The sequence below is a fragment of the Suillus clintonianus genome, assembly GCF_016758775.1.
Source record: "Suillus clintonianus strain FC179 chromosome Unknown DEU56scaffold_167, whole genome shotgun sequence".
Classification (NCBI taxonomy): domain Eukaryota; kingdom Fungi; phylum Basidiomycota; class Agaricomycetes; order Boletales; family Suillaceae; genus Suillus; species Suillus clintonianus.
Window position 1 is genome coordinate 1 of NW_024539391.1, and position 20,228 is coordinate 20,228.

Below are 20,228 nucleotides of genomic sequence, written 5' to 3' on the forward strand. Positions count from 1 at the left end.
GGGTAACTAATCCTGCTTGCGGGTTAAACGGTACTCTAAGAGATCTAAGCCGTTGGCCACCTCCATTAAGAGGGCATTGGCCTGGAAAACCTTGGCGCGGAGGTGGAGGATCTCACCGCGGATAACAATCTCTTCATCCTCAACCAGAATGAGCCGACTGGTGAAAGCACCGAGCTATTCCTCCTCCTCCCGTATGCATCTTCTTCGGCCTCTGGTTCCGGATCGATGGAAGGGGCGGGTAGTGGCGTCATCCGCAGAGTTGCGAGCGCGCCCGGACGAACGAGCGCGGGAGCCGGAAGGAATGGGAGGGGGGTGTATCAATACGGCGCTTCTTGCTCTTGCCTTTACCCTTGGAGTGGGTACAGCCGACCTTCAACTTCTTGCAGCTGTCGCAAGAAACGCCCGGAAAGCCGTAACAATCGCGTTTGATGAGCGTGCACTTGCCGCAACGAACGGCGTGCCGGGGAGACGGTTTGCCGATCGCAGGGTTGTATGGGGTCATGCGACCAACGGGAGGGCGCTGAAACAAGAAGTTTAGTTGAGCCGTCAAGAAAGATAAAGAACCGGCACGCACCTTTACCCTGATCTCCTTGTCCGTCACGTCCTCTACCTCGGACTCAACATCCTCAGCAGTCCTCTTGCCCTTCCCCTTCTCCAAACGTGGGGCGCGCACAGTTGCTTGCCCTTCCTCATCCACCGGCTTACCCTCGACCACGGGTGTCTTCAGAGCCTCGGCCGCACTCTTGCGTGCACGATCCTCTTCAGCGCTCTTGCGCGCACGATCCTCGTCCGCCGCCTTGACTTCAGCGACGAAGCGGGCACAGGTGGTGTTGCCGGTCTCGCCCTTGGCAACCTCTTCAGGCGTGAAGGTGTACGGGATGCCCTTAGCTTGCAGGGCACCCGTGCACTCGGACAGATCCTTCTATACGCGCGTCAGCAACAGCGGAAAACAAGAAACGGACGCGGTACTCACCACAAATGTCTGCCAGCGCACGATCCAATCCTTCCGCTCTTCCTCCAATCCCTCAGACTCGTCCGGGATGGAAGCCGTTTCACCATCCAAACGCACCCTAATGGCTGTGAACTCGCGCTGCAGTTTCTCGATGACGGGATCGACGGCGACGGCAAAAGAGAAGCTGGTAGACATGGTGACTGGTGAAAGGATGGTGGTTAACGATGAGGAAGGAAGAAGAGGAAGGAGCGGGATCTTATAGGGTGGAACGGAGAGAGCCACATCCACAAAATTCTCCATTGTTCAAAACAAACTCCGCACTTACTCGATCCGAACATCCGACCCCACAGTCACATGACTCCCAGGCCTCCCAGAAAATTCGCCAAGTCCAAATCCGTGTATGTGGACTGACCGGGGACGGTCAGTATTTGAGTCCCCCGCAGATGTACCAAACATTCCGGCGCTAGCCTCACAATCACCTCTTATGTTCAATCCGGAGCCCACCTGGTCAGGTATTAGCATCCCCACCCATCCAGCCTCTTCCGTTGGCATCCGTCCTTCCGGACACCTATCGGATACGATACCGACAACGGACTCCCTTGGTTCCTGCCTATCCATGTCCATCCATCCCCATTGGTGCGTCATTTGTCTTCTTTTATCACCCTAATCAACCAGCAGTCCGTATTACCTGTACTTCCCATACATGAGGCCGCTTACCGTCCTTTACATATTACCGCGCTACGGACTCGCCGATGCTACCGCCGCTTAGCGGATTCCGAGTTCTTACGGATTCTGATAAATAGTTGCGTCGTATTCTACCAATATCACTTCCCTTTTGCTCCCTTGGATTTGTATCTAAGTCTAAGTAATCAAGAAAGTCCCCTTAGTCTTCCGCGTCGCAACGGACATCTTCCCGCACCTCGGACCACTTCCGGTAGCTCGTTACCTCGAGACCTTGAAACCTTGACACCTCGAGACCTTGACACCTTGACACCTTGATCATCGTACCGCTAGATATCCGTCCTACACGAACCATCCTCCGTCCGGACACTCCCTTCCTTAGACCGGACTTCACCCGTGTGTCCGCCGCACAGATCTTAAGCCCGCCGGATTGATTCCTTCGCATTTATTGCGAAGACTTCCTTCAGTAGCAATCCCCTTGGGACGAGCTATTATACTCGCACTCATAACGGATCAGTAGTCTACTCTAACAGGCTACACGGAATCACTTTCGCTCAGCGTAGATGAAGACGAGGACAACAGTGTGTAAAGGTCGAACAGCCGGATGGACTCCTCCCGATCGAGGATGCGAGCGATCTGCAGGACGAAGTCTCTCTGACGACTCGTGCGTTCAAATGGATATTTGCAGTGAGTTATTAAAAGACGTTCTGATATGTCTGCTGTCCACTGCATGAGTGAACCGACATGGGAGATCACACGAGCAAAATTTTGCATGAGTTCCAATTTCGGAATGAAGAAGTTGTCTTTAGCGCCGCTCTTTCCCTGGCGTGCCTCTGAATCGAGGATGGCCTGCTTATTATCATGGAAGTCTTGAAGTGCTTGAGTCATGGAGGCGATGCTGGATTCAGTGTGAAGGGGATTCTGAGCAAGGTAGATAAAATCGATCATTGCCCGCACAGCGCGGATGAAACCAGGGCTTGCCATACCCCACAGCGTCGGCACAATTGTGCGCTGAATATCTCGGTGCTCTCGTCCTGTCATTTGGTTGACATGAGAGACACCCCCAGAGAAATGGCGCACACCAGTGCGCTTGTGGTGACTCTTGAACTGTACATCAAGTTCATGACCCATGATCTGCTTGATCCATTTAAGAACGTGATTGAAAAAAAATTTGTGCAGCGTGTGCAGAATTTCTGGTGTCAGGAATCTAGCGGGATTGGAGCACCTCCAGTTTCTCCAGTACGGCAAGTGCACCCCGCTAAGATGGAGCTTTTTGGACTCTCTAACGTATGCAATGAGATCCCATGGGTCAACACGGTTGCAAAGCTGCTGGATAAGTGCGTAGGTGTCCGATCCATTCCGTGGAGGATGCGGTGTCTCATCACCAAATTCTTTGTGGGTCGCTGTGGTGACGGGAGACGAGTTTTTCATGACGCATGCAATCATCAATTGTTCAGGGAGATCGGCAATGTGACTGATAAGAGGTGTGAAACAGTAACGGATTTTGGCCGAGGGATCGACCATGTACTCGCCAACACGAGCTGCAACCTTCAAATTGGAACATACAAGATCCACGCACTTGTGCCACAGACGCGACCGGAGTAGAGTTTGAAAATCAGAGTTGACAACGAAAGTCGGTATTGGCATGAACGCAGTACATCGCCACGCATGTGACGTAGCCTTCATGCGGACATCGGCCTGGATATTTCCGATGGTGAGGAATAATGGGTGCATCTCGAGGCCACCTGTGTGTCTTGTAACTGGGGTTTTGTCAGAGGCAGCAATGATCAGAACGATAGTCGCCCCTTCCGGCAGTTGATCCTATTATCAAGTGTCAATCACTCAAGTAACTCTAAACAAAAGCGCAACTACTCACCTGAATCTCCCATGCATCATCCGAAGTCCAAAATTCTCCAATTTGGCGTTCTTGTCCTTGATAGATATAGTGTGGGTCATAGCACATGTGTTTTGCATAAACGGGGTTTGCAAAAAGCTGCTTCGTAACCTCCAACCCATCCCTCCAAATGAGGTGAATTGGTTGTTCACTCTCATAGCCCTTGAGCTTAAGCTTCGTACACTGCCATTTCGGCCCACGGCCAGGAAGCTGCTGCATGTAGAAGAATAACTCGTCCTTTGTTTTGAATTGCGGCCGCTCTCTCGTCTGGAACTGAAGTAGTTTGTCAATTAAGTATTTACTTGATGACAATTAGACGATGTACCCAATCTAACTTGAGAAATTTGTTGATCTGCGTCTGAGAGAGGTTCTCGACAAGGAATTTCGCGAGCGACCATTCCCCCGGCCCATCAAATGGATACCATACATTAGTCTCCCTGGCTTCTTGAAGAGGATGGTCTTGCATTTGCTGAAACATATTTTGTGGAGGTGGTTGATCTGGAACCATGTAATGGTAGCCAGAGGTGGGGTGATACTTTGCTGATAAGTTTGTCTGCTCTGGCGGTCGCTGTAAAGCCTGCGGTACTGGCAGCATTGATCTGTTGGTGAGGTTCTCTGGCCAGCATGAGTCTGCACTATTTAGATGCTCAATTATTGCCTCGGCTGATTGGTATTGTTTCTTGCAGTTAGGACACAAGACGACAGCAATGTTGAAGGGCGAACTGGAGAAAGAGATCAGTAAGTCATTTAATACCACATAATGCTCACTTTTCAGTTAACTCTGCAAACTCAGAGTCGGGTTCCTCATGCTGAAAACCGGGGTTATATGGATCGTGGGGCTGAGGATACACCATATGAATGACCAGCTGAGGTACCGCCAGTGTGATACTTTGCACACCACTCGAAAAGCACCAAGTCTTTGAAACTCCGACTTTCATTAGAGCTTGCTGTTCCACACAGTGCACACCGAGGCGACTGAGACGCCAGTCATGTATCCTCCAGAGTCTCTGTTCCAGGTTCCGAGTGGCTAAACCCCGCCAACCAGTCCATTGAATAGCTCAAAGTCTAGTCCAATTCTCCCAAAGGTCGATTATGCTGAAGCTTTTACTCGCGTCTACCGTGATAGCCCCCAAAGCTCTTCTCCACCTAGTAGCCTTTGTCCCTCATCATCACCCCCAGGTACTCATCATATCATCTCAGAAATTATTTCAGAAAACACCTAATTCAATCCTTTGCAGCATCCGTCACTTCGCTTGGACATGCTGATGTTGGTCCACCTACTACAAAAAGCGGGGTGGAATACGTTCAAAGCAGAATTTGCAGTCCAGCTACCACCCTTATGTCCGGAAAACTCCCCCCACTCCGCAGGCCGAGCGTAAGATGGCAAACGTGATGGGAAGATTAAGATTGACTGGCGGTATGGATTCAGACCTTGACGATGATATGGTATGTTACGATATTTTATGCTCTGACTCTCAGTGACATATAATCATATCTCGAGACCTGCAAAATATTCTCTCAGGGCTTGCAGCGGCTGTCTTCTGAAGGAATGCGCCGTGCTGCTTATTACAAGGAGGCAGAACTTGAATATCACCGGCATCTTTCAATGGCTTTGGCTTGGGAGGCAAAGAAGCTCTCGAGGCTCAGAGATTTCATTGATTGTGAGCAACAGGAGCAGGAGGGACAAACCATTCGGGCATTTGAGGAGGCAGAGCTCTTTACACGCATGGTGGCTGATCGCGATGCAGGGCGTGCTTCCCAGGATCTCGAGTTCATCACTTCAATCCAACAAGAAGAGGCAGCAAGGGTCAAACAGTTGAATAGTGAACTTGATGAGCTGGACATATTCCTTTCCCCAGACACACAGGCGACTTCAGACCTCGAGCAACAGCGCCAATGTGAATCAGAGTAGGAATCTATTTTTATTGACCAATACGAAGGTAAGCTTCATTTTTTCATAGTATGATGGCATGTACTTATCGGTCAGGTGTAGCGTGAAATGTGAATAGATATCTTTATTTGTAGTCTGTGCTTGGTTTGTACAACTACAATTATCCAATGTAGCACTTTGTGGAGCCGAAGATGATGTTGCGCCGCGCACTGATTATCGATTATCGTTTGATCGTTGTTCCTTCACTTGACCCTTGAAGATGTCTGCAAGCCAAGCGCCCTCGAGAGTTCGTCGAAGGGTCGTGCGGGTGAGTGAATTCCTCTCTTACTAGTAGTACACTAACTCATCACTCGACAGGATGTTCCCGTCGTTCGACAATCGGGACTCAACATCGCAGGTCGGTCATCGACAGATCAACTCGGGTGTCCGTCAGAGATACCGGAGTTGATCAATACACCTGAACTCCCCCCTCTCATACATCCTCCCCCCATTTTCTCGCATGATGGCTACACGTCTACTCCGCCCACTTTCCAGCACCACGTACCTCCACCGAGAGTGTCCCGTTTTACTGGGATGGCTCCCCGCGCTGTAGGGCCCGATCGTGTACAGCGGTCATTCACACCCGCCGAGGGTGATATCGTGTCGCGATATCGTATGGTCTATACCTACTTGCCTCTTCGCGGTGCGGAGAAATCCCGCCAAGAATATACAGATGGTGTCGTCTTCGTGAGTCTTGCGTTTGTGTTTTCTGACCTGCGCTTATCCATACATTAGCGAGACGAGACGATGGGTGTACAAAAAACGACTATGGGACGGTACCAACTCCCTCCCATTAGACCCCCACGCGAGTCTGTCGTGCCGGATTCAGAGACCACGCCAATCGCTACCACACCTCGCCCCTCTACATCGACAATTGCCGCCACAGGACGTTTAATTGATGACACGAAATCGAAGGATATCGTAAAGGAGGCGAAGACCGCTGTAATCACGGAATCGCTCAATCGTTGTGCGTTCCACGATTTGGCCAGTCGAATGACTGTAGTCGAACATGCGCTTACCTATGCATGTTCGCTCGTCATCACCGACGGTGAGTTCTTCAAGTTCGTGCTATATGTAGCGTACTACTAACAGGATCAATATTAGATTGTTTGATAAAGCAATGGGTCAACGACAACCTATCGAAGCTCTACAAGTCCGTCGTTACACCAATGTCGATGGTACTTAACCGCTTCAAGCAGTCCGCACGCGACGTCGTCGAAAATCTATACAACCTCCAACTCTCAATCTGGACCGACGTGATGGTCCAGATCAACCATGCTAAATCGACCGTCGATTTTCTGACGGGGAACGACTCGATTAATTTTATATTTGGGGATCTAATCAGGGTATGTATTACTATTTCTTAGGTGCTATTGTTTGGATGATGAAGCCCTCGATAGCTAGAGGACGGTCAAACTCACCGCTATCCGTTTGAGCACGACGCCATCATCCAAATCACTACGCGCACCGCCTTTCGTGACGGTTACGATAAATTCATCGATTCGGATACCAGCCTCGACAACATTATGGCGTTGTCTGCAACAGCTGCGTGTTGCACCCTCCGCGAGTTCTCAACTGGTGTGTTTGTACAGATTGATTTCAGTTTTGCTGGTTTTCACAAAATGTACCAAAGATTGATGAAATTTATCAATGATACCATTAGGGCGTCTCCAGTATTACTACCTAGGTGGAAAACTCTATTCCAACTTCTCCGTGCTAGATCTCGTTGATGTGCGCAGTAGTAGTAGTAGACTCTGATCATCTCCTTGATTAGATTATCTCGATCGAAAATACAAGTTATCTTTGTGGTATAAAAGTTATCTTTGTCGTGCGGAGCTTCCACCAATCGCAACACTTCGCTACTGAATTCGTAAGGGTTCGTAAGGGTTCGTAACGCGCGTAAGCTAAGCGTTCATTTCGTCGTTTTGCAGATGTTTGAAGCACGAAACTTCTGTATTCGTAAGGAGCTAAGGTGTTGAAACGGAATGCCGATGTGAGAACGTAAGCAGCGCTAGCCTCTCCGTTCGTATAGAATTTTGGGCTTGCCATTGTCCATAGATGATCAGCACGCGTCTACGTATAACCTGCCAGTGAGATGAGATGAGGGCCAATATATAAATAGTTAACCACAGTTGAGAGAGACTACCTAGGATTACCGTTGGTCTATCATGCCAAGAAGCAACATATTTGAGTTACAGTTTACAGCTGTGCAGCTTTCGGACTCACCTTGACTCTTCCGTTTTCTGCTTTTCAGACCAGAATTGTTCCATCAAAGGACCCGCTTGACCCCCGTTGAGAGACCACGAGAGCGAATTCACCCGGCTACTATGACCCATCCAAACGCCTTTCATCATCTTCCCGTCGATATTCCACCGCTGAACGCTTCCGTCCTCCCACCCACACGCAATCATTTTCCCGTCCGGTGAAAACATCAGCCCATATATCCTTCCCCCCTCCTCCTCCGTGTAGCTCAGAGGTATACTGGCAGTGCTCGTGGTGGCGCTAGTATCAGTACCTACGATGTAATTCGCATCTGTGCCTGCGGTTCTGGTCTCGCATGTGTTCGTTGTCCTGGTCTTGGATCTGTTGGCCCTCGTATTCGGCCCTAGGGCCTGCACTGGTTGTGTCCCAGCGCTTGTTTGCGGCGGTAAAACGGACCGAAAAATATAGTGTGCCGTCCCGCTGAAGCAGTGCTTTGGCACGACCTAAGCGCCTACATGAGGCGATGTCGTTCTTCATGGAATAAGCTGCATGCTGTAGACGTATTTCACCAGTCACGCACCTTGACCAAAACCTTTGCTTCAACAATTTGTAGTCCTCTCGCACTATCCTCTTTGGCATCTCTAACTTCCGGCTAGGCATAACAGACGAGGAACTCAGTGGGAGAAGAACTCAGGATGAAGGATGCCAAACACTTACCTGGATCACATCGAGAGCCTGTCAAGACGTTTCAGGGTCATGATGATTCCATAACTTCTATCGCAACTTTTCCGGATGGGAAGAGAATAGCGACTGGGTCTTTCGACAAGACAATACGCGTATGGAGGCTTGAGGACGGCAAGGAGATGATAAAGTGGGTGGTGAAGCAGTGGGCCGGCGCACTTGTACTTTTGGGAAACGGGAAACAGGTTGTAAGTGCTGAGGGAGAGGACCCAACAAGCGATCCTCAAAAAGGTTTTCATGAAGACGATGCTGATAAAGAGGTGGATTGGGGGTTATGGGTACGTGATGTGGAGAGTGGGAGGATCGTGGCAGGTCCCTTGGAAGGTCACACCAACATGGTGTATACTTTGGACATTTCCCCTGATGGCAAGATATTGGCCAGCGGGTCATATGATCGCACAGTGATTTTATGGGACACGACCACCTGGCAGAGGAAAGGTCAGCCTCTTGCGTGCGGATCACCCATATTTTGCATCCGATTTTCTCCGACCGGTCAACTCGGCATTGCTACCAAACAAGATATCCAAATATGGGACTTGGAACAAAGGAAGTGTCTTGCTCAATTCAACGGCCACCGCGGCTTTAACAATGCATTGAACTACTCGCTCACCTGGACTCCTGATGACGCACATCTCTTCTCAGCCGGTAGTGGCAGAGACCCTGTCATCCGCTGTTGGGACACATCTACCTGGAAACAGGCTGGTGATCCCTGGACTGGCCATGACGAAAATAAATACATCTTCCATACCGTCTTGAACGCAGCTGGCACCCTTCTTGCATCAGCATCCGGAGACCACACTGTTCGATTGTGGCAATTCCCCACAGGCACAGAAGTCGCCCAATTTGAGCACTCAGATATGGTGTATCGCGTTGCATTCTCGGTGGATGGACGCTCCATATGCAGTGGCGGCAAAGACAAGAAAATCTCGCAATGGGAGATACCTGAGGATGTCCTCGCAACAGCAGAAAGTGTGTCTCTGGCCAGCGCGAAGAACGAGGTGAGTATTCCCCATTGTGATATCACTCCCTCACATGCTCACACGCACTCATTCCAAGGCTGAAACTCGGCACAACTCCCCATCTTCATACCTTGACGTCAGTACTTTCACATTTGACCGTCTGTCTTCCTTGCTCACCGTGCTGTCGCAGGTTGATGCTACCGGGGGCAATGGCATCATCGAGGAGGGGAATGATAATCCATACAACAACTTTTTCCAGGTTAAACTCGTGTTTCTCATGCAACTACATACTGCTGACAACATGTAATTGTAGTCTTCGTATCAATCTCTTCCATCGGCATCCCCTGGCTCCCATCTCCCCCACCCATTTTCAGCTCGCCGCTTCTTCAAGGTCTTCTCTCGCCCTCATCCACCGGCAGACGAGTCTGTTCCAAAAGAACGCTCGAAGCGCAAGTTCTTCGCTCGTCGTCCTCGCTCAAATGCGTCCCTGGAGCTCGCAACCATGACAAGCAATCCACCAGTACAAGAAGGCAAAGGCGAGCAAGGTGACAATGATGTAAGTGCCATTTTAGCTCTCCCACAATGTCACCTCAATACGACGGCTTTCAGTGCGGTTCCGCGAATGATCCGCCCAGCTCCAGAAAGAATGAAGGTGAACAGCGAGACGAGACTCCCACCGACGCGCAGAGCCCACTGTCTCATGCACTCACTCCCCCTGCCGACCTCGATAGCAAATATAATAGAAACCTTTGGGAATGGGTAATGCAGGCTCGAGGAAACAATACTACATCCAGTTCCCTGGATTTCAGTACTCGGCCTTCAAATGCACCCAAACCAATACCCCGCCAGCCTTGGCACCGGAATTCCAACCCATTTCCCGTAAGATCTTCCAGACGTCCCGTTGATGTGGCCGCTTGCCGCGACGAAGATGTGAGCAGCTTGTCATTGCTGCTCTTTCATATCATTAAAATCACTGTGCAGAGATACGGCATTGTCCCTGAATCTGACGCAGAAGCGGCTGCAGCTATGCTACATACAAGCGGCAATGAGGTCGACAGTCCCATGCAACCAGGTCAACCTGCAGTGGGGGCACAAGTGTCTTACGGACGGCCCACACAAACACAAGCCTTGAACAGCAGGCCAGAGGGAGACGTCTATGAAGGAGTAAGCTGCTGCGGATTTTTCTTTGGCTATCGTCGTCGTTCCAACTCACTTCAGCCATGATGTCATTTTCTGAGACACTTTGTCACTCAATCATTTTCTTTTGTTTGCATAGTAGATGGACCATCTCATACCCAGCTCTGCACCGTCCGATGTACACGAGCGGTAATATATTGCTTTAGCTGACCACATGACATCATCTCATTCGAAAGAGCCGCGTCCCGAAACCCAATTGACTGATATGCATATTTGACGCATACCCTCTGAGAGTTGTCCACGGTTCACTGCGAGTCACTCAGTTGCGATCGCGCTTTCTTCAGCCACCGCAAGTTCTACTCCCCACACCCTACGCCGGCCAATACACTGACTCGCTTATTCGGCTTGGAAGTCAATTCACACCTCAGATTCGATGTTCATTGGCACACCTGCCACCCACATAACTAAATACGTGCATACTTCGAAGTTTGCACCTCGCGCGACTCTATTATCCCCCACAATGCTCAGTCATGCTGGTCAGCCATCTTCTGCAGCGTATCTATACTCCAGAGATATACGCCGGAAACCATCCAGATGCAGACTCCTCATTGTTGCCCTCGTCATCACTTTCGTTTTCTTCTTCTTCCATACCCTTGCTTTCTGCGCGGTCGTCATCTGTATCCGGTGGTTTTGCTGCTGGAGGCGACTTGACTTTGGTAGGCTGCTCTTTATTTTATTTCGGCACGGACTTCTGTATTCGACTGTCGCTTCTTCATGCTTGGTTTGGCGTCTCGACATGACTGAAGCGCTGGTCAAGTACTTGAACGCTGAGTAGAAACATAACAAATTGCATTTCAGGTTCGAGGAACTCCGAATGCGGCTGAAGACAAATTACGCGACTCAGTGATCTTGTCGCCCCAGTGTTAGTGACCACTGGCTGGGACCTTTGTTCCTTCGATCCCCAGATAGCTAATGACCTCGATTCAGCAGGTGTTGTCGTGAGGCATGTTTCCGAATTTTGTAGTATGCATTAGTTGGTTATTCAGAGTCGGATATCCTCAGCGTTGTTGTAAGTCAGTAGCCTTTGCGAATGCGATGGGGGGCTTGGTGTGGGCAGCGCGTAAGTACTCATTTTGTAAATTTTTCAATGGCTGTTGCATACTTTCAGATAAACTCACCCCCCAAAGATGGGCGCTGGCCAATGTTCTTGTGGGGTATGCTTATATTGTGCATAGGAAGCCTCGACGTTGGAGCATCCGCGTCTCTCAAACGCTTGCTGTTCTGGAGGTTTGTTCAGGCTTTGGATGGGTTGGTAGAGTGTTGGTGGGTGCGGCCGATATTGATGACATCTACAGGCTCGAGCAGCGAGGTACTTCTCTTGCAAGCCATCCCTTTCCAGGCATGCATTTTCCCGAGGTTGCGGTCTTTAACCTGGATTCAAATGCGGATGTGTTCCTCTCCCACATATTTGGACTTGTTCCTGCCCCATACGCTGATCCGTTGTTATCTGTCAGTCGTCAGTGAAGATCTGACACTCTATCGTGACCTATTGTGTTGCTTTGCAGGACTTATCCAGCAGATCAACTTTCCCTGCTGTCTAACCGTGTTTGTCTGTGCAGGTGGCTTGTAACTCTGTCTTGTTCACCGCTCGACTGGGCAGCGCGTTTGTTAACACCCGAGGCCTCGTACAATTTCTGACTTCTGAGTCCTGACGATCGTGACCTCGAAATTTATATATCTCCCGTCCGGCATCTGATCGCCGGGACGAGCCATAATAGTATACGCGAGGCCACATAGCTGAGCACAGGTGCGCCGTGCGGACACAAGATACAGAGCATGCAAGTGAATTCTGGCATGGGTACGTCGTCCTTCCAGTACATTCGTTTGTTCTTCGCCCTGAACCAGAACTTCAGAGGTGCCCGCGAGCACAGCCGACCTTCCTCAATTGCCTCCACGTAGTACCCCACAGCCTCATGTTTGCCCTGGGCCCATCCCTCGTGTCACCCCGAAACCCTGATTACGCGTCTCTCATTTCCACGATAGGTTGGAGGTCCTTACGGATATGCTTCGCAATGGCCATCATCTGGGGACGTGAGTCCTCAATCGAAGAGAAGTATGATGAATGGAGATGTTGATGTCCATTGTAACTATTTTGATTGGTGCATTCAAGTTTCATGGAGCGATATACGCTGCACGTCAACTGCGTCGCGCCCTTAAACTTCAAAACGGAAGGTTACTGGTAATGCCAATGAAAACTAGCCCTTTCTCGTCCAGAGTCAAGGTTGCATGGCTATCGAATGGAGTTATTACAGCTTGGACGACCATCGAAGAGGTGGCCGTCAGCGTATCATAGTGAGTAAGGGATTGGTGCCCACCAGGCGTGCAGTGAGCTGAGAAGTCACAGGCAGAAGCTTGTTTTGAAAGCGGTCGACCACAGTATCGGGATGGCGCACGATGAACAGGCCGAAGACTGACATCATCGCAAGCACGCTGAAGCGACATTCTTGTGAGTTGACGGATGTAGTAGAAGGAACATGGAGTGCAAAATCGTGTTGATAAACCGGAGCATTGGGAGGAAGGACATTTTTGTGCGGTTGCATGCGAGGGAGAGGTGAAACAAGGTCGCAACACTTACGGGGGACGAGGAACTGAGAGATTAGGCGCATTATGACAATCAAATCCACGATGCGGAACAAGAGTCTTCCCCAGGGAACTAACAGAGTTTATTTCCAGGTCAATTCCGATACGCTTCAATGTACACTGCACCTGAGTTTGGACATGAATAATGTGGACGTGTGACTAACTCATTATCCACGTCATCCAGGCTTATTCCGCAGGCCCTAGAACCTAAAAGACGTTAACTTTCAAGGGTCAAGATAGTTTCAGTCTTCAGGTCCCACATTGGTGCTCGTCTCCAATTAACTGTGCCTCGGGATTCAGAAATAAATTGCAAATGATCACGATCAACAATCTATCGACATGCCAATATCATCCGCTAAAGCTGAGCTCACCTGGCCCCGAACACCAATACTCCTCTTGCAATCTCAACCAACGCCTCCGCTTCGTTATCCTAGATGCTAAATAAGCAAGCCTCGATAGGCATACGGCACGAATCTGCCCAAAGGTCGTTGGTGTACACCCAGTCGTCTGTTCGGTCGTGGGGTCAATTGTAAGGAGTGAACAATAATATAGTAATGCGTGGAACTTGCTGTCGTCCGCCCAAAAGACAGTATCACGACTCCAGAAACCAGAACCACAAGCAGCAGAGACCCAGATCCCAAATGCAACAGGCCACCACGCCTTTGTTTCCACGAGTGCTAGCTCGGTGAGAGCGAACATGTGAGGTTGCTGCTGCAGGTATGGGGACTTGGTGATATCTATGGAGCGTGAATGAGCAGGAGAAGAAACAAAAGAGCAAGACGAAAAACAACGGCGCGTGAGACAGAAGAAGCAAATTGACTTCCACCGCACCCCTCCTTCCAGTGCACTGTGTACACATTCAAGAGAGAGATACGCGGTGATTGGGGAGCCATTCACGCTCGTAATATTATGTACATGTACTCATGCATTGACTTGGAACGCATGCGAGAAGGCGACTGAAGTTTGGGTTTGCCGTGGTCCATAGATGATCAGCCTGCGTCTACGTATTACCTGCCAGTGAGATGAGGTGAGGGCCAATATATAAATAGTTAACCACAGTTTGAGAGAGACTACCGAGGATTACCGTTGGTCTATCATGCCAAGAAGCAACAGATTTGAGTTACAGTTTACAGCTGTGCAGCTTTCGGACTCACCTTGACTCTTCCGTTTTCTGCTTTTCGGATCAGAATTGTTCCATCAAAGGACACGCTTGGTCCCCGTTGAGAGACCACGAGAGCGACTTCACCCGGCTGCTGTGACCCATCTAAATGCCTTTCATCATCTTCCCGTTCGGTGAAAGCACTAGTCCATATATCCTTCCACCCTCGCCCCTCCAGGGCTTTTTGTGTAGCTCAGAAGTACACTGGCAGTGCTCGTGGTGGCGCTGGTATCATTACCTGCGATATAATTCGCATCTGTGCCTGCGGTTCTGGTCTTGCATGTGTTCGTTGTCCCGGTCTTGGATCTGTTGGCCCTCGTATTTGGCCCTAGGGCCTGCACTGGTTTGTGTCCCAGCGCTTGTTTGCGGCGGCAAAACGGACCGAAAAATATAGTGTGCCGTCCCGAATAAAGCAGTGCTTCGGCACAAGTGCCTACATGAGGCGATGTCGTTCTTCATGGAATAAGCTGCATGCTGTAGACGCATTGCACCAATCACGCACCTTGACCATAACCTTTGCTTCAACAATAGGTAGATATCTCGCACTATCCTCTTTGGCGTCTCTAACTTCCGGCTAGGCATAACAGACGATGAACTCAGTGGGAGAAGAACTGAGGATGAAGGATGCCAAACAGTTACGTGGATCACATCGAGAGCCTGTCAAGACGTTTCAGGGTCATGATAAAAGCGTCATTTCAATAGCAACTTTTCCGGATGGCAAGAGAATAGCGACTGGGTCCTACGACAAGACAATACGGATATGGAGGCTTGAGGACGGCAAGGAGATGATGAAGTGGGTGGTGAAGCAGGTGGTTGGCGCACTTGTGGTCTTGGGAAACGGGAAACAAGTTGTCAGTGCCGAGGGAGAGGACCCAAGAAGCGATCCTAAAAAAGGTTTTCAAGACGACGATGTCGATAAAGTGGCGTATTGGCAGTTATGGGTACGTGATGTTGAGAGTGGGAGGATCGTCGCAGGTCCCTTGGAAGGTCACACCAACGCTGTGTTTACTTTGGACATTTCCCCTGACGGTGAGATATTGGCCAGCGGGTCATATGATCGCACAGTGATTTTATGGGACACGACTACCTGGCAGAGGAAAGGTCATCCTCTTGCGTGCGGATCACCCATCAATTGCATCCGATTTTCTCCGACCGGTCAACTCGGCGTTGCTACCGCGAAAGATATCCAAGTATGGGACTTGGAACCAAGGAAGCGTCTTGCTCAATTCAACGGCCACAGCGACTTTAACAATGCATCGAACTGCTCGCTCACCTGGAGTCGTGATGACGCACATCTCTTATCAGCCGGTAGTGAAAGTGATGCTGTCATTCGCTGTTGGAACACATCCGCCTCGAAACAGGCTGGTGATCCTTGGATTGGCCATGACAAAAATAAACCCATCTTCCACATCGTCTTGAACCCAGCTGGCACCCTTCTTGCATCAGCATCTGAAGACCACACTGTCTGATTATGGCAGTTCCCCACAGGCACAGAAGTCGCCCGATTTGAGCACTCATATCTGGTGTTTCGTGTTGCATTCTCGGTGGATGGACGCTCCATATTCAGTGGCGGCAAGGACAACAAAATCTCGCAATGGGAAATACCTGAGGATGTCCTCGCTGCATCAGAAAGTGTTTCTCTGGCCAGCGTGAAGAACGAGGTGACTACTCCCCACTGTGATCTCTCTCCCTCACATGCTCACACACACACATTCCAAGGCTAAAACTCGGCACAACTCCCCATCTTCATACCTTGACGTCAGTATTTTCACGTTTGACCGCCTGTCTTTGTCTTTCTTGCTCACAGTGCTGTCGCAGGCTGATGCTACCGGGGGCGATGGCATCATCGAGGAGGGGAATGATCATCCATACAACAACTTCTTCCAGGTTAAACTCGTGTTTCTCATGCAAATACATACTGCTGACAACATGTAATTGTAGTCTTCGCATCAATCTCTTCCATCGGTATCCCCTGGCTCCCATCTCCCCCACCTATTTTCAGCTCGCCGCTTCTTCAAGGTCTTCTCTCGCCCTCACCCACCGGCAGATGAGTCTGTTCCAAAAGAACGCTCGAAGCGCAAGTTCTTCACTCATCGTGCTCGCTCAAACGCATCCCTGGAGCTCGCAACCATGATAGGCAATCCACCAGTACAAGAAGGCAAACTGGGAGAAGGCAAAGGCGAGCAAGGTGACAATGATGTAAGTGCCATTTTAGCTCTCCCACAATGTCACCTCAATACGACGACTTTCAGTGCGGTTCTGTGAATGATCCGCTCGGCGCCAGAAAGAATAAAGGCAAACGGCGAGACGAACCCCCCACCGACGCGCAGAACCCACTGCCTGATTATTCCAGTCACACCGACGACCTCGATAGCAAGGACAATCGAAACCTTTGGATAAGGATGACGCATGCTCGAGGAAAGGACCCCTCCGACACCAACATTGCTCCAGCAATGAAACGTCCCGAGGTCGTCGAGGTATATGCTGTGCGCGGGTTCCAGGTAAGCTTTAGTTAATTCTTCTGGACACTTTTATTCTTATTAGAGACGGAACTCCCAGAGATATGTTGCAATGCCGCGGGTACGCAAGACACAGCCATCAGCGGTGACGGGTGGTATTCCTCACTTAGGTGCCAGCTCGTCACAGCCGGGATCATCTTCCCAAGTAGTCTCTGTACAGGCAGGGCCATCATCGCACACTGTGGTCGCCAATGGACCTCAAATTTTGCAAGTTACTGGGCGTCCATCATCGCATGTATCCCCATCGCACGTCGTAGCCGTCAATGCAGCTCAATATTCGCAAGCTATTGGAGGTTCATCATCGCACGCGTTCCCATCGCACTTCGTGACCAACCACCACACCAATCACGACTCAGATTCACACACGACAATTGAAGGTTCCTTCAACAGGTTTCTGGTATGGATGTGTTATCCCTGTGGACGCTACAGCAATGATTATTAGTGTTGTGCGGGTTTTCTTGCTGTGTGTAGTACTAAGTTGTATCCTCCTTCGTTTTGGAAATTTGTTTTTCGCGTTGGCTATCAAACTCATTCTACCACACCAGTGATCATATTATTTTCTCTCGCATGTAGGTGATTTCGTAACCACATTCTGTCCCATGGGTATCGGTTCAGCCATTCTCAGCATTACATGTACACGTGTTCTACTAGGGGGGCGCTCAACGGGCGGCTTTGCTCAATACATCGACTGTCATATTATAGCACGAAGCGGCTGTTTGGATCTAAAGGATTTGCCAAACAAAGCCCCCCTCCATCACAATCGCGGCTGTTTTCGATAGCACGATATCGATAGGACCTCCCAGGTTTGCGTTTCAGGGGGGCCTAATGATTTTGATGCAGCTGTAGACTGCTACAGCGAAGCTCTACACATGCGACTACCATCTCATCCAGAACACGCTGATTTGTTAAATAACCTGCCAACCGGTCACTGGCACACTGTTCAAGGAACGGGGAAACCCACACAATTTCGACCTTAGCATCAAGCACTACTCTGAAGCGCTCCAATTTAGCCCAGCAGAGTATCGTCTGCCGTCGTTGCTTCACAATTTCGCTTCATCTCCATGGGTGCACGTTGCTGAGAGTGGGAAGGTCATCAGAGCTCCATTGGATGGTCACACCAGCGTGGTGATCACTTCAGACATTCGTCCCGACAGCAATATGCTAGCCAGCGGGTCATGGAACTAAGTTGGTTTGTGGGACGCCGACATGACAGAGTCAAGGTGATCCCTCTCCCGTGGCGCAGGTGCTTACATATTGTTTGGAAATCTCGGTTTGCTGCAACCCAAGGGAGAATAACAAGCAAACAGCTCATGAGCACGAGAGAATACAAAACAACAATAATTCGTGCTTTCTACAGTGGCGCCCGATGCCTTCTTCTGCTCTCGTGAGCTCTCAGGTGTAGCTCAGAAGGTTCACTAGCAGTGCTCGTCGTGGTGTTCGTATCGTTAACCTGCGATGTAATTCGCACCTGTGCCTGCGGTTCTGGTCTCGCATGTGTTCATTGTCCCGGTCTGGATCTGCTGGCCCTCGTATTTGGCCCTAGGGCCTGCACTGGCGCTTGTACTAGGGTCTGGACATGAAGACGGTGGTGACTTGCCGAGTGCCACTGAAGGCATTAAAAAAAATCAGAGAAAATCATCAGCCTCTAGTGGCTTTTAAAGAAGAGAGGAATAATGTCATTACTAAGACGCTAGTCGTAGGCGGTTGGTCCTGTCATCAATGTTGGCTGTGTGATGCAAAAGAGGGAAACTTGTCAATGGAATGAAGACATCGTTCTTACGCAGACAGATAAAGTACTGACTTTCAAACGACGATCTTCACGCATATAGTACACACCAAGGAATTTAACAGGAGGGTGTTTGTCTCATGCTGAAAAGCGTGTAGAGGGGCGAGTGAACTGTGAAAGACTGTTCCGAGTCGTAGGGATTGAAAATTGGAAGTGGGTTCATGGGGGATAGAATAGTGTATTCTGTGGATTGTATGCCGTGCAGAGCGGGGTACGACTGATGGAGGATATGATGAGTGGTTCGTGTCCCAGCGCTTGTTTGCGACGGCAAAACAGACCGAAAAAATATAGTGCGTCGTCCCAAATAAAGCAGTGCTTCGGCACAAGCGCCTACGTCGTTCTTCTTGCAATGAGCTGCATGCTGTAGACGTATTTCACCAGCCACGCACCTTGACCAAAACTATTGCTTCAGCAATTGGTAGATCTCTCGCACTATCCTTTTTGGTGTCTCTAACTTCCCGCTAGGTATAACAGATGAGGAACTCAGCGGGAGAACAACTGAGCATGAAAGATTGCAAACAGTTACCTGAATCACATCGAGAGCCTGTCAAGACGTTTCAGGGTCATTATGGGAGCATCAATTCAATCGCAACTTTTTCGGATGGCAAGGAAATAGCGACAGGGTCCTACGACAAGACAATACGCATATGGAGGCTTGAGGACGGCAAGGAGATGATGAAGTGGGTGGTGAAGCAGATGCTCGGCTCATGTGTAGTCTTGGGAAACGGGAAACAGGTTGTAAGTGCTGAGGGAGAGGACCCAAGAAGCGATCCTGAAAAAGGTCTTCAAGACGACGACGCCGATAATGTGGCGTATTGGCAATTATGGGTACGCGATGTTGAGAGTGGGAGGATCGTGGCAGGTCCCTTGGAAGGTCACACAAACGCTGTGATTACTTTGGACATTTCCCCTGACGGCGAGATATTGGCCAGCGGATCATATGATCGCACAGTGATTTTATGGGACACGACCACCTGGCAGAGGAAAGGTCTTCCTCTTGCGTGCGGCTCACACATCATTTGCATCCGATTTTCTCCGACCGGTCAACTCGGCGTTGCTACCGACAAAGATATCCAAATATGGGACTTGGAACGAAGGAAGCGTCTTGCTCAATTCAACGGCCACCACGGCTTTAACAATGCATACAACAACTCGCTCGCCTGGACTCGTGATGACGCACATCTCTTCTCAGCCGGTAGTCGCAGTGATCCTGTTATCCGCTGTTGGGACACATCCACCTGGGAACAGGTTGGTGATCCTTGGACTGGCCATGACGAAAATGAGCACATCTGTCACATCGTATTGAACCCGGCTGGCACCCTTCTTGCATCAGCATCTCACGACCGCACTGTTCGATTATGGCAGTTCCCCACAGGCACAGAAGTCGCCCGATTTGAGCACTCAGATGAGGTGTATTATGTTGCATTTTCGGCGGATGGACGCGCCATATTCAGTGGCGGCAACGACAAGAAAATCTCGCAATGGGAGATACCTGAGGATGTCCTCGCGGCAGCGGAAAGTGTTTCTCTGGCCAGCCCGAAGAACGAGGTGAGTACTCCTCACTTGTGATCTCACTCCCTCGCTTGCTCACACGCAGAGTCATTCCAAGGCTGGTCGAGCCAAAAACA

General features: G+C 50.0%; 7 protein-coding genes across 7 annotated transcripts; 3 read left to right on the forward strand and 4 right to left on the reverse strand.

Annotated features, from left to right (window-relative positions):
- Positions 1-246: 246 nt before the first annotated feature.
- DEU56DRAFT_933091 (uncharacterized protein) lies at positions 247-1,252 on the reverse strand (the record flags this gene model as incomplete). Its single annotated transcript, XM_041358747.1, has 3 exons — positions 247-520; positions 575-922; positions 974-1,252. The coding sequence occupies 3 exons, from the start codon at positions 1,250-1,252 to the stop codon at positions 248-250; spliced, it is 900 nt and encodes a 299-aa protein (XP_041201557.1).
- Positions 1,253-1,593: 341 nt separating this feature from the next.
- DEU56DRAFT_874260 (uncharacterized protein) lies at positions 1,594-3,717 on the reverse strand (the record flags this gene model as incomplete). Its single annotated transcript, XM_041355932.1, has 6 exons — positions 1,594-1,615; positions 1,740-1,790; positions 2,244-2,359; positions 2,390-3,454; positions 3,510-3,689; positions 3,715-3,717. The coding sequence occupies 6 exons, from the start codon at positions 3,715-3,717 to the stop codon at positions 1,594-1,596; spliced, it is 1,437 nt and encodes a 478-aa protein (XP_041201558.1).
- A 799-nt stretch (positions 3,718-4,516) lies between these two features.
- On the forward strand, positions 4,517-5,439 carry DEU56DRAFT_919445 (uncharacterized protein; the record flags this gene model as incomplete). Its single annotated transcript, XM_041358273.1, has 5 exons — positions 4,517-4,543; positions 4,592-4,706; positions 4,766-4,794; positions 4,851-4,973; positions 5,050-5,439. The coding sequence occupies 5 exons, from the start codon at positions 4,517-4,519 to the stop codon at positions 5,437-5,439; spliced, it is 684 nt and encodes a 227-aa protein (XP_041201559.1).
- A 238-nt stretch (positions 5,440-5,677) lies between these two features.
- DEU56DRAFT_985064 (uncharacterized protein) lies at positions 5,678-7,121 on the forward strand (the record flags this gene model as incomplete). Its single annotated transcript, XM_041360030.1, has 6 exons — positions 5,678-5,725; positions 5,776-6,144; positions 6,193-6,505; positions 6,562-6,803; positions 6,858-7,035; positions 7,091-7,121. The coding sequence occupies 6 exons, from the start codon at positions 5,678-5,680 to the stop codon at positions 7,093-7,095; spliced, it is 1,155 nt and encodes a 384-aa protein (XP_041201560.1). The 3' UTR covers positions 7,096-7,121.
- A 200-nt stretch (positions 7,122-7,321) lies between these two features.
- Positions 7,322-8,104, reverse strand: DEU56DRAFT_178465 (uncharacterized protein). Its single transcript, XM_041344929.1, has 2 exons — positions 7,684-8,104; positions 7,322-7,620 (listed from the first exon to the last, which is right to left on the reverse strand). Exons 1-2 carry the CDS (start codon positions 7,887-7,889, stop codon positions 7,425-7,427), a joined length of 402 nt encoding a protein of 133 aa, XP_041201561.1. The 5' UTR covers positions 7,890-8,104; the 3' UTR covers positions 7,322-7,424.
- A 5,281-nt stretch (positions 8,105-13,385) lies between these two features.
- DEU56DRAFT_761715 (uncharacterized protein) lies at positions 13,386-13,835 on the reverse strand (the record flags this gene model as incomplete). Its single annotated transcript, XM_041350578.1, has 3 exons — positions 13,386-13,467; positions 13,508-13,566; positions 13,602-13,835. The coding sequence occupies 3 exons, from the start codon at positions 13,833-13,835 to the stop codon at positions 13,386-13,388; spliced, it is 375 nt and encodes a 124-aa protein (XP_041201562.1).
- A 1,050-nt stretch (positions 13,836-14,885) lies between these two features.
- On the forward strand, positions 14,886-17,999 carry DEU56DRAFT_985066 (WD40-repeat-containing domain protein; the record flags this gene model as incomplete). Its single annotated transcript, XM_041360031.1, has 8 exons — positions 14,886-15,707; positions 15,774-15,956; positions 16,015-16,053; positions 16,114-16,182; positions 16,237-16,494; positions 16,548-16,796; positions 16,855-17,211; positions 17,760-17,999. The coding sequence occupies 8 exons, from the start codon at positions 14,886-14,888 to the stop codon at positions 17,997-17,999; spliced, it is 2,217 nt and encodes a 738-aa protein (XP_041201563.1).
- Between the last annotated feature and the right edge of the window lie 2,229 nt (positions 18,000-20,228).